The following is a 12,413-nucleotide window of genomic DNA, read 5'->3' on the forward strand; positions in this document are numbered from 1 at the left end:
TTCTCTCTCTAAAATGAAATCGTCTGTAATAACCCACACCTTTTAATTTGGGGAAAATTTGACTGAGGAAAAGCAGATAAAGAGTTTTTGAGAGAGCAATGAGAGGGCGTTCGGGACTCCAACTCTCTCCAGACTTAATGACATTGGTCCTATAAGCATTCCAGTCGTTTCCCTAATCCATCATCCGGCGCCTGCCAGCGCCCCCTGGGAGACAGACTTTGGGACAAACTTCTTTCCCAGGTCAGCCCGCCCACCTCCCGCCGCGAGCGCTCCCTGCGTAAGTGACTTGTGCTGACACAACGCACCGCATCTGGTGTAGGGAGCTTTCCGGGTGACTCACGTCTTTGCAATTTGCTTTTGTTTCTGGGGTGTTTTAGCTGCAATTTTCTTCCCGCTGGTTTTAATTTTGAGAGGAGGGGGGAAAAACCACCCATAATGAATCAAGAATGAGTGTCCTTTCCAGTAACCCTCCCCTACTTTAAAGTTGACTGTCTTTACAAGTTTGATAACTACCCAAGACATGCGGGGGCGGCACAGGTAGGAAGGCATTAACTAACTACCTCACAAACTGAAGTTGCCAGCCAAACCGAGCCACGGGAGAGGAGACTTTCTGAATCTTCCTCACAACCCAGGCGTTTGCAGCGGCGGATGTAACCTGTGCAGCTCCTTCCTTCTACTGCTGCTTTGCTCACGCTTAAATCCCTCTCCTCACTGCCAGCGGTGCCAGAAGCAGCGTGAATTCCAAGAGATCCACCAGCGGTTTTGTTTCTGTCCGAGGTAAATACGCTATGCAAAATACGGAACCACCAAAGGATGCTGGGGAGGGGGAACAGAAGGGGAATCCCTCACCTTCTCGGGATGCGCTGCTCATTTATCTCCGCCTGGGGGAGTCGCCCAGCCTAGGTGGCCCCTCGTATCCCTCCCCGAAGCCCCTACCTGGGGCAGCAGAAGTGGCCAGCGCGGCGGCGATCTCTCCTGCAGCCCTGGCCCTCCCCCGCCCCCCGGCTTGGTTTTTCCCAGCCGTGGAGGTTGGGCCAGGGGCTGGGGTGAGAGGAGAGTCGGCGCCCGCAGCAGGAGCTGGGAAGGCGCGTGGACTCGGGTGGCCCTCGGAGTTGTCTTTGCAGGCGCGGGGTGCGGAGGTGAGCAGTGGGGACCGAGCGGCCAGGTTTGGAGCCTGGAGGCGGGACCAGGGTTCCTTTCTATACTAGGGCGTGAAGAGAGCCGTGGGGGGGGGGGGCGGGGGGGTCCTGGCTGCCACATCGCCCATGGTCCCACGGCCGCTTTGTTGGCGGGTTCCCTCCGTTTTTCTGGAGATGTCTGGATCCTCTCGGGATCGGGGAGCTGGGTGGCCAGGAACTGGGGAGTCGAGAGTAGGCGACAGCTGTACGGCTCTGCTCCCCTTTCCACACTAATCCAAGGAGGTACCAAAAAAAAAAAAAAGCTCGAAAGAGTCCCGTAACCCGAAACTTCGCTCACATCCCAACCTGGGAGGGGGAGGAGCAGCGGGGGCGGGGACCCCGGAAGGCAGGTGGTCGGCGGGGGCGGTAGGAGCTGGGACCCGGAAAAGGGAGAAGTTTGCTCGCTGGACACCGCGGGGTCTGCGTGAAGTTCTAGGCGGGAGGAGGGCAATCGGGGCAGGAGCCAGGCGGGAGGTGGCCCGGGTCCTGATGGTGTGGGCCCGGAAGAGGCAGGCTTAGCGCCTGGGAGTGGGGACCGCGTCCCACTAGGGAGTGGGGACCGCGTCCCACTAGGGAGGAAGGACGCACACAGAAGCTTGGGCCGGGTTGCTAGTGTGGGGACAACTTGGTTCGTACTCGGGGAGCTGCGGCCATCACTGCTCCTCACGCTTCTCTCCCGCTTGTCCCAGGTCGCTCATCCGATCCTGCCCTGAGAGAGGCGCCAACAAAGGAGTTGAGGAGGTGCCACCCACCCCAGCTGCGGCGGGAGGAGGAGCGCCAAGGCCCGTGTCCCGACCCGCCGTGCGTACTCACTGGAGGGAAGGGCGGGGTGCCGCTCCGGGAGGGGGACGCCCGGTGGCTCGGGGTTAGCCAAGTTCCAGCTTTTGGCGTCCCCTCCTCTGCTCCCACGCGAGGAAAGTTTGCCGTCGACGCTTGCGGCCGGCTTGCGCCCGCCGGGCCCAGGCGGTCGAGTCTTCGGAGCGGGCGCTGTCCCAGCTCCGGGGAACCGCGAGCCGCGATGCCTGGGGCGGGCTCCCGGGGCCCCTCCGCCGGGGACGGACGGCTGCGGTTGGCAAGGCTGGCGCTAGTGCTGCTGGGTTGGGTCTCCGCGTCGGCCCCCAGCTCTTCGGTACCCTCGTCTTCCACCTCCCCGGCAGCTTTCCTGGCCTCGGGGTCTGCGCAGCCTCCGCCAGCCGAGAGATGCCCCGCGGCGTGCGAGTGCTCCGAGGCGGCGCGCACGGTTAAGTGCGTGAACCGCAACCTGCTGGAGGTGCCGGCGGACCTACCGCCTTACGTGCGCAACCTTTTCCTTACCGGCAACCAGATGACCGTGCTCCCGGCGGGCGCCTTCGCCCGCCAGCCGCCGCTCGCCGACCTGGAGGCGCTCAACCTCAGCGGCAACCACCTGAAGGAGGTGTGTGCAGGTGCCTTCGAGCATCTGCCGGGTCTGCGCCGACTTGACCTCAGCCACAACCCTCTCACCAACCTCAGCGCCTTCGCCTTTGCGGGCAGCAACGCCAGCGTCTCGGCTCCCAGCCCCCTGGAGGAGCTGATCCTGAATCACATCGTGCCCCCTGAGGATCAGCGGCAGAACGGGAGCTTCGAGGGTATGGTGGCCTTCGAAGGCATGGTGGCAGCTGCTCTGCGCTCAGGCCTTGCACTCCGAGGTCTTACACGCCTGGAGCTAGCCAGCAATCACTTTCTTTTCCTGCCTCGGGACTTATTAGCCCAACTGCCGAGTCTCAGATACCTGGACCTCAGGAACAACTCCCTGGTGAGCCTGACCTATGCATCCTTCCGCAACCTGACACACCTTGAAAGCCTCCACTTGGAGGACAATGCCCTCAAGGTCCTTCACAACTCCACCTTGGCTGAGTGGCAAGGCCTGGCTCATGTCAGGGTGTTCCTGGACAACAATCCCTGGGTTTGCGACTGCTACATGGCTGACATGGTGGCTTGGCTTAAAGAGACAGAGGTTGTGCCGGATAAAGCCAGGCTTACCTGCGCATTCCCGGAGAAAATGAGGAATCGTGGCCTCTTAGACCTCAACAGCTCTGACCTGGACTGTGACGCTATCCTTCCCCAATCCCTGCAGACTTCCTATGTCTTCCTAGGTATTGTTTTAGCTCTGATAGGCGCTATTTTCCTCCTCGTTTTGTATTTGAACCGTAAAGGCATAAAAAAGTGGATGCATAACATCAGAGATGCCTGCAGGGATCACATGGAAGGGTATCATTACAGATACGAAATCAATGCGGACCCCAGATTAACAAATCTTAGTTCCAACTCGGATGTCTGAGAAACAGGACCCATCAAGGAGGACTCTGCATGAGGTGTAGACTTAAGGTTTTTTTTTTTCCCCCTTTACTAGGCTTGCTCCACTTCTACACTCCACCGTAGACACTATTGACTTTGATCCTTGTTATGTAAAATCCTGGTGTGTTCTGTTAATGTAAGGACATGAACAACTGTGCACATGTTTATTTTCCCCATTCCTTTCGGTACTCCTCGATGCCTGCGGAGGGATTGTTTTTTTTTTTTTTCTCTCTCAAGTCGCAGCATGGACTTGGATTAGTTCAGTTCAAGGTGTAGCACAGATAACATTCAACGGAAGCTGCCTCAGTTTTTTTTTTTTTTTTTTTTTTTGAGAAAAGTACTTTATTCATAAATATTGAGTTTCATCCTCACCTACCTAAAGGATGGAGGAAATATTGCATCCCCAAACTGCCTGCAGACCGTAGCAAGCTCTTACATAGAACTTTGTAGTGCACAGGAGCGCCTGCATCCAAGAGCATGCGTACATTTTACTGTTCTGCATATTAAAAAGAAAAAGTTGCAACTTCAGATAACTTCTTTGACAAACTAAATTACCTTTTTGATTGCAGTTTATAGGAAACTGACCTGAGGTTTTTCGGTGTTTTTTTTTTTTTTTTTTTTTTTTTTTTTTATATAAACTGCATTGAGATCCAACAAACTGGATTGTTATAAAAAAATCAATAAAAGAATCTTAAAAGAAGCATGTTGTGTTCAAGTTTGGTATTTTGAGAGGAGGATTAAGGGCAATGGTAGTAAAGAGTCTGGGTTCAAACAGTAGTGAAGTTATTACTTAGCAGAGCTGAGAATCAGCCTGGAGCAGTGCCTTCACATAAATAGACTGGAGAGGTTTCTGAAATGATGGATTCTTTTAGGGCTTAAGTGGAATTAAAGTTATTTATAGGGTCATAGTATTAGAGGTCCCCAAGTTAACGGTGTTCGTTATGTGTTATTTAAAAGAGCATTGGGAAGTTGGTAATAGTGAAGGGTCCTTTATGATAAACATGTCACAGCTGCCACTTTGTCTAGACTAATTTAGTTGCTAAGACAGAATCATTAGCCAAACTGAATGAAGTTGCTCCATGGAATTTTAGAGCAAAGTGTGAGTCATGTGGTGGCAATAAATGTGTGAAAATAAAGTATCGTAAAATATTTTGAAGTAAAATATCTTAAAACACAAATTAAGAACAATATTTTCAGAGATCATAAATTGTAGTTCAGAGAGCCTCGAGCATCTGCTTTTAAATTTTCAAAGTGGAACATTGTGTTTCTTGGAGTTATTAAGATCACGTTTAAAGAAATAACCAAAGATACATCCTTGTATCTAGAGACAAGTATTATAAGTAGTTATTAGATTCTTATGTTCAGTATTTAAGAATTTGAGGGCCTTTTAAAGAAGGCCCCTCAGCTCTGAGCACCATGTAAGTAAATGTATATACCTCCATAAGGAATAAATCATACTTAGGTATAAATTAAAGCAATTTCTCATTAACATTCTTGTCATCCTATACTCTTGTCTCGTCTCTATCCCTCCACCCCTCTGCCATCATGTGCCACTTATAGTGAACAGTAAATTTCGTTAACCTGTCTCCAGGCCATTGATTGAAGGAACTGAGTTTCAGCCTTTATTTCAGATAGGAGGTCACTTGCTTCAATAAATGTTAAGTCCCATTTTCATGCTAAGTGATTCATGTCTACATTTGCTTTACATGTGAAATAAAACTTACGATTTGCTTCTTTTATAAATAAAGTGGCTCTTAAGTTATGAAGCTCTTTGCAGATTACTGGATTGAGAAATTTTCAAACATATGGATCTATTCATTATTTAGAATTGGTGTATGTAGTCTAGTATGAATAGTGGGGCTTTAAGATCTTAAAGTCTATATGCATTACTTTGTGAAATAGTATTCACTATTATGGGTAATATTTCTAATTCTATAATTACCTGAGTAAAGGTCAAATATTAGATACTCAGTGTTTCATTGAACATTCTGAGTATTTATGAGGAGTTCATAAACTGGCTGCCATTATTTTCAAATAATGAAGGTACACGTCTGCCAAAATAGTAAAAACATTTAATATATAATAGAAATATGCTATTGATGACTGGTTGTCAGATGCATAGATATTAGTATCGATGAGCCTGTATTTGAAGATTACTTCTTTGTCACCTGATAATCGAACAGTTAAAATTGGAGCACTTTTAAAGATTCAGAAACTTTGGAGGTTCATTGGTTTTTATTATGCTTATTTGTTTGTTTGTTTTTCTGTCAGCCCCCAAACCAGTGATGATTATGAGGGAACAGAGATGGCCTCCTGCAGGCCAGGAGATGGCAGATGTTGTCGTCACCCCCACCCCACTGTCCTGCTCTTCTGCATGGACCGGCTGAAGTTCGGGGAGCTTTAGTTTGCATTGTCACAGTACGTGCTGTCTAGCTCAGTACAAGTGTTCTAAGTTCTTGGAAGACAGGTGCTGTGTAAGTACACTGAGGATGTGGGAGTGATAGACAACGCGAAATATAAACAACAGTGACTCCATTTACAATAAGCAATTAGACTTGCTACAGATACTGTTCTTTACCATTAGAACTTGTTCTTAAAAACCTAGGGAGTTCCATTTTAAAAGTAAATTTTGGTTGCTTTTATACTTTATTGCAGAGCTTAAATATTCAGGAGACATCCTGTATTGGATTTCATTTAAAGAAAGTTAGAGAAATACATTTTAATCTCCTAATTTAAAAAGCTATTCAAATATCTAATACATTTCTAGGCAGGAAAGATTTTAGGACAGTGCAGCTGTTTGCCCCCACATCCAGTGACACTCACTCTTCAGCATTAGTTCTTGTCACTACTTCAGCTGCCCTAAGTGCAATGCATCGGCCATCTATCAGTTTTCTCCTCGAAAACACTGAAACCTTTGATGGGTTCATTTCTGTTTTAAGGAAGAAAAGATGAATGGGAAGGCTGGGTTGAAACACATGAGTGACTCAATTATTAAGTTCTCATGACACATCATGATTGGCAATGAATGTGACTTAATGCTCATTGCAGTTATTTAACTCAAAGTCCCTCACTCCTGTTTCATCTTCTAAATGTGGTGGTGACACCAGGCACCCAACCCCTGACTTTGTCCCTTAGGCATTGCCTCTGTTCTTCACCCTTGGGCCTGGCATTCTAAAGCTGTGCTTGCTTAGTTGAAGATCTTGGAAGCAGTGCTGTTCATCCTGCACATCATGCCTGCTTTCCATCTTGACTTCTTCGAAGATTTTAGTACCAGAGAACACGAGGATCTGCAAGGCTGCCAGCTAAGCACAGAAATCCCTTTAGCCTTCAGTGCAGCATCAGGAAGACGGACTTTCTTAGATCAGGTTGGGGAGAAAAGGGAGGAAGTTCTCTTTGTGGGTAACACATGAAGCCTCTTCAGTAGTTCCTTTTTGGAAGGTTTGAGCAGGGCTTGTGTTAGAAACCGGTAGTATAAGAAATCCCGTGCTGTCCAGTGCTCCTGTCCCCTTTCAGATGGGGAAAACGACTCCGTGAAAAATGGCTCCTTGAAAGCTTTGTACCTTTTCATTCTTCTTGAAGACTAGATTCAAAAAAGGCAGGCTCTTCAAATTTCGTGTTTTGCCTTAGAACATTTTAGAGGCTTGGTCATTGTCATGGGTTAAAAAAAAAATAACAAAACCAAACCTAGATTTAAAACTGCTTAAAATAAGATTTATATATTCACAGGTGCATGAATTCTTAGTGTGTCACACTCAAAAGGGCTGTCATGTCAGGCAAGTGACATTTTTCTACAGATGAAAAAATGATGATTGTGACTTTAAGGCCAGCCATTCTAGACCCTGCAATTCAAAGCTACCCATCTCTCATCCTGATTGACATGTAGCAGTATTGCTAATTGCCTACCTTGGAAATTCCGTGTCTAGTTTTTAAAAGAACAGTTTCTTTGGTGTGTGTTCTTAGGTTCTTTGAGTTGAGTGTTTCAAACTCCTTCAGATTTCACTTCGAGATTAGTACCATTCGAGGATAGTAACAGGTACTAGAGGTCCTGGAGGTCCATGCTTCTGAATGCCGTGCCTCAGGCCCCTGAACATAGGTCAATGTTTTTGAAATGTTTTGCTGATGGTTGTCACTACAACATGTCTCTATATCTATAGTGTGTTAGGAAATAGTTTTATAATTAAATTATTTATAAATTATACAAAATAATGGATTTTATCACAGCAATTTAATATATATACCTCTTCACTCCCATGCTAGGAAATAGTTTGGAAATTCCCTGGTGATACTTGGATTGGAAGGATAGAAACTCTGGAATGCTGGGTAATGTGTATAATTCTATCTTGAAGAGGAATTACTTTAGCTGGTGAGGAACGAAACAAATTAGGCCAAGTTCATGGCCACACAGTTGGACACCTGGTCAAACAGTAAGCTTTGCATGACCGTGGTCTGCTGGTTTGCCTGTGCTTATACCAGGGGCTGGAGCCAAACGGGAGCTTCGGCAATAATGCAAAACATTGTCACTTTAATAAGTCCATGTGCTGGTAGGCTGGGGCCAGCACTGCTGCTGCTGCACGGGCTCGCTGTCTGTGCATGCAGCCCCCATCGACAAGAACCCCACTTGTCTCCAATTGCGGTTCGCATGCCACAGACTGTAAAAGGTTTGTCACTTACAGGGATTCTGAGAGGATTGGTACTTTTTGAATTTAACCTGTAGGAAATTGGGTTTGCCTTATTATCTAATATCAAAATGTGCCTTAAGTTTAGCCAACATTTTATGTTAATAAGGCCTATTTATGATTCCGTTTAATATGGTTAATGTCAGAAAACATTTATCAAGAAAGCAAAAACTTCAAATATGACCAACAATAAGATATTTTTGTGGGAAGTACATATTTAGTAAATGCATTTTAATTTAAGGATATAATCAAGATACAGATTATTATTGGGAGCTTGTAGGCTTTTCTCACATAGTACTGGCTTTACTGCTTTTTGGTTGACTTCTCCAAAGACAGCTGTGATATATGATATTTCAAGGTCACTACTTGTACACAGGGAAGTGGACTAGCTGTGACTTTAGGCAGGTCAGTTTATAAGCATGTCCTTCATGGACATTTTACTCCAGTGTTCGAGTGTGGTGGCAGTGAGCTTCAAAGAAGACTTGACTTTTCAATCAGTCATGTTCTGTGATCATATAGCTCTAGAACATGGCTACTGAGCATTTAAAATGCAGTTAAGTTGCCTTATACTTTATAATAATTTAATATCATATATGAATATAAAGTATAATAATTTAATATAAATAAAATATAATTTATAAATATTTAAAGCTCTAGGGATCAGGGGTCCACAGTGTTTTATCCTGTCATCAAGGGGGAAAATGTCTTAAAATTGAGATAAACTGCCTTTTCTTCAAGTCACATGTACTTTACACATGTCCTTTACATGTGACTATCATTGCCATTATCCCTAAAGTGTTTTAGTAGCTGGTTTTAGAATACTTCATTTCATACAGAGGATACACTTTGTGACTTTGGTAATCCTCTCATGAGCATTGTTGTGACTGCCTGTGTTTCTGCTTTTGACATTTTATCCCCAGTGCAGCTGCTCGAAGGAGAATCTAAACCTTTATCTAAACCCCGAAAATAACGTTGAAGTTGGTTTAAAAAGCACAGAGTTCACTTTTTTGTCATAAGGGTTTTTGTATCAAATTTTACAGAGCAGTAAAATATTTGTGGACAGGATTTTGAAGGATAAGAAAACAAACTAGTTGCAGTCTTAAACCTGTGAATGTTTGGTTTCTTCATGACAGCATACGTTTCCTAGGTCAATTAGCTTAGATGAAGAGAAAAGGAAGGAGGGACGTGGATGGGAGGCAGAAAGCGGGTATAGAGAAACATGAGCAAAGTCAATTGACCTTTTCCATGCTAGGACGGAAATTTCAAGGCAAGTCGTGTCCTTGCCTGCTCTCTGGTTTTATTTTAGATGACACGTGTGTACCTGATCATTTAAATTCCATGCAAGTGTTTGAACTGTGTATTGATTTTTGAATTTATTTGCTTTAAAATCTCAATGAGGTTCCATGAATCATTTATCCGGGCTATTCAATAAATATTTGTTAAGTGCTTTGTTCGTGTCAGACACCAGTGTTAGGATGGAGTTTTAAAAAGGAGTGTCTGACGTAGAGATGTTTCTCACCTACTAGTGAGGCTCAGTAATGATAATAATGGACGATTTACTAAGTGTTTCCTGTAAGGAAGCCTTTCAACAAAGCCCTCTGAAGAGCAGAATGAGGCCGGAAGAGGAAAGGGAGTCACTGTCTTATGCCTAGGTAGTAAAAGTTGGATGTGGGATTTAAACAGCAAGTTTTGGGGGGTTGGGGGCTGGGGGTCTGTCTCTAGGACACATGCTCAAACCTTGTTCTTATGGAACAGCATAATATGAACAGTTTAGCTATAGAGTGGATGCAATAAGCATTGCTGGAGACTCATACTGTGATCTGAGTTCCGAGTAGGGAGAAGCTTTGGCTGGAAGAATCTGGAAAGGGTTCCTGGGAAAGTTATCTTTTAAGGGTATTTGGAAGAAGAGGCCACCTCAGTTGCTGGGTGGGAGGAAATAAACTTACCACAGGGAGCAGCAGCAGCAAAGAGAATGAGCAATGGTGTTTCGAAGTCTTAATGCTTGTCTTATCATGGGGGAGGTGGCAGCAGCTGAGGCTTGCAGAGTCCTAGCGCATGGACATCACAGGTGGATCTGAACTGTTAGGACTTGCCGCTGACAACTGATCGATGACTGAAACACAGCATGTCTCGTTTAATTGATTTAGAACTTTCTTTCAAAACTAAGCCATATTGTAATCTAAGAGGCTTGAAGTGCCAGGCCAGTAGTAAAAGTACCATAGACGGCCTTCTTTAGGAAGCAAGGTGTGATTGTTGGAAGACATGCAGGTCTTGGCCACCGTCTGAAATGTTGGGCACTTCGAAGGGGCGACAAGTGACGTCTGAGGCACTCTTTCAGCGTTAGTAAGTGGATATGCTTGTGGCCTGCGAATCCTTAAGAAATTCCCAATTTCCACCCCCAAAACGGTGAGCTAGAAATAAGAATAGTTGTTGTTGGTGATTAATTGGCTAGATCATTGGAACTAGAGTCTGTTAGAGTATGAACACTGAACTAGCTGCTTCATAAGGCTAACCTAGACTATAGTGGAGTGTAGCAGTTTTAGATGACAGCTCCCCATCACGGACACATCGACTGAGATTGGATGGCAACGGCTCTCTACAGAGCATCATCACATGACAGGGTGACTAGGACATCAGCAAAGCTTACAGACTATCTTTTCTAAATACTCATCTCACAGGACTCTAAGCCTCCGGTGGAGGTGAGAGAGGGCTGCCATCCTACAACAATACTTCATCTAGCAAAGCACAGAGTATGGGACAAGTCACTTCCTCCTGTAGGTCAGATATGCCAGAGAGTCCAGGTTGGTTGTCTTCTGTATGGCAATTTCTGTGATCAGGAGGTCTCCATGGCTGCTGAGCCTGAAGAGTGTTGTTTCATGGTCCACAGCCCAAGGGACAAGCTGGGCGCAGAGTCATTGGCTGGACTGGCGCAGGACTTTATCTCCAGGATGGCCTTGTATGCAGCAAGCAGGTGATGTTTCAACACTTGCATTACACCAGAAGCCAACAGGCAGTTTGTACCTACCGCATGGGGAGGTTGCTGAAGTTTCTGCCATGAAGGAGCCTAGGAGCTTGGCATTTAAAGGAGAGCTAGATATGGCGTAGTTTAGACATAGTGCCTTCTGTTTCGGGGGCAAGGGGTGGGGAGGTCCTCCTTAATGGCTGCAATTTCCAAGGAACAAAGTAAATGAGTTTAAGTAAAACACGTTAATATTACATGATCCTTTTAACTAAAAGATGTTGGAATTGTTTTGACATCATGGGAGTGCTGCGAGAGCTGTCATTGTTTTTCAGCAGAATCAGGGAAGTATAACTGCAAAAATAATTACTAGAGATTTAATTGAGGTAGTAGGGCCCTGTGGTGTAGTGTGGTGGTGGTGTAGTGTGGTGGTGGTGTAGTGTGGTGGTGGTGTAGTGCGGTGGTGGTGTAGTGTGGTAGTGGTGATGTGTGTGTACCTGTTTTGAGTGTCTCTGTTTCTTGAATGAGCATGTCAAATGAATCTTGGAAAATGAAGCAGTTTTCTGTGTAATACATCAGGCTGTTTAAATAATCATTGGGTCTAAGAGTCTTCATTGAAGTTTCTCTATGAGATGCTGTTTATTCCTGTCAGGTCTCAGCATTGTCCCCATTGGGCAATTAAAGGTGAAACTCCTGTAGTTGCTCCTACAGTTTAGATGATGGCTTTTAATTCCTGTACCTCTTGTCTTAATACTGGAATGTGATGTTTTACTTGTGGAGTAAGGTCCATGAGGTCCTGTTTCTTTCTCTGCTAATTTTAAGTGTCAAGTTTACTGATGACTTGCTGGGTCAAAGCCTCCTTGCCTGTTGTAGGATATTTTAGGTCAATAAGACACTGTGACCACAGAAAATTTAGTTAGGGCCTTAGTTCTGGCACTAAGGTGCAGTATATGTATAATCAGCAAGGCCAGTGGGCAAGCCAAGAGGAAGAGAAAGGAGACTCCAGTGGAGTGACAGTCACCAAGTAGGGGATAGTACTTGGCCGTCATCTTTTTTTCTCCATTTGGTTTGGATTTTAAAATTGATCTCTCTCCCTCTCTCCCTCTTTCCCTCTCTCCCTCTCTCCCTCTCTCCCTCTCTCCCTCTCTCCCTCTATCCCTCTCCCCCCACCCCTCACACACACACACACTCCAAGAGGGTATGACAAGATCTGATACATATTGTACTTTGAAGGCCAGACATTCATACTATTCTAGTCTGGCTTGAGCAAGAGAGGAAAATGGA

General features: G+C 45.5%; 1 protein-coding gene across 2 annotated transcripts; it reads left to right on the forward strand.

Annotated features, from left to right (window-relative positions):
* Positions 1–544: 544 nt before the first annotated feature.
* Positions 545–4,086, forward strand: Tpbg (trophoblast glycoprotein). Of its 2 annotated transcripts, none has more exons than XM_021173404.3 (2): positions 545–777; positions 1,868–4,086. In XM_021173404.3, exon 2 carries the CDS (start codon positions 2,197–2,199, stop codon positions 3,475–3,477), a length of 1,281 nt encoding a protein of 426 aa, XP_021029063.2. In that variant the 5' UTR covers positions 545–777; positions 1,868–2,196; the 3' UTR covers positions 3,478–4,086. The 2 variants fall into 2 exon arrangements, with proteins under 2 accessions (XP_021029063.2, XP_029337672.2); XM_029481812.2 differs by lacking the exon at positions 545–777 and adding an exon at positions 979–1,139.
* The last annotated feature ends 8,327 nt before the right edge of the window (positions 4,087–12,413 follow it).

Source organism: Mus caroli, unplaced genomic scaffold, assembly GCF_978045245.1.
Source record: "Mus caroli unplaced genomic scaffold, Mus_caroli_1 scaffold_11, whole genome shotgun sequence".
Lineage (NCBI taxonomy): Eukaryota > Metazoa > Chordata > Mammalia > Rodentia > Muridae > Mus > Mus caroli.

Excerpts from the sequence above, each read along its gene's own strand:
- Tpbg (XM_021173404.3), top strand. The coding sequence starts at position 2,197 with ATGCCTGGGGCGGGCTCCCGGGGCCCCTCCGCCGGGGACGGACGGCTG.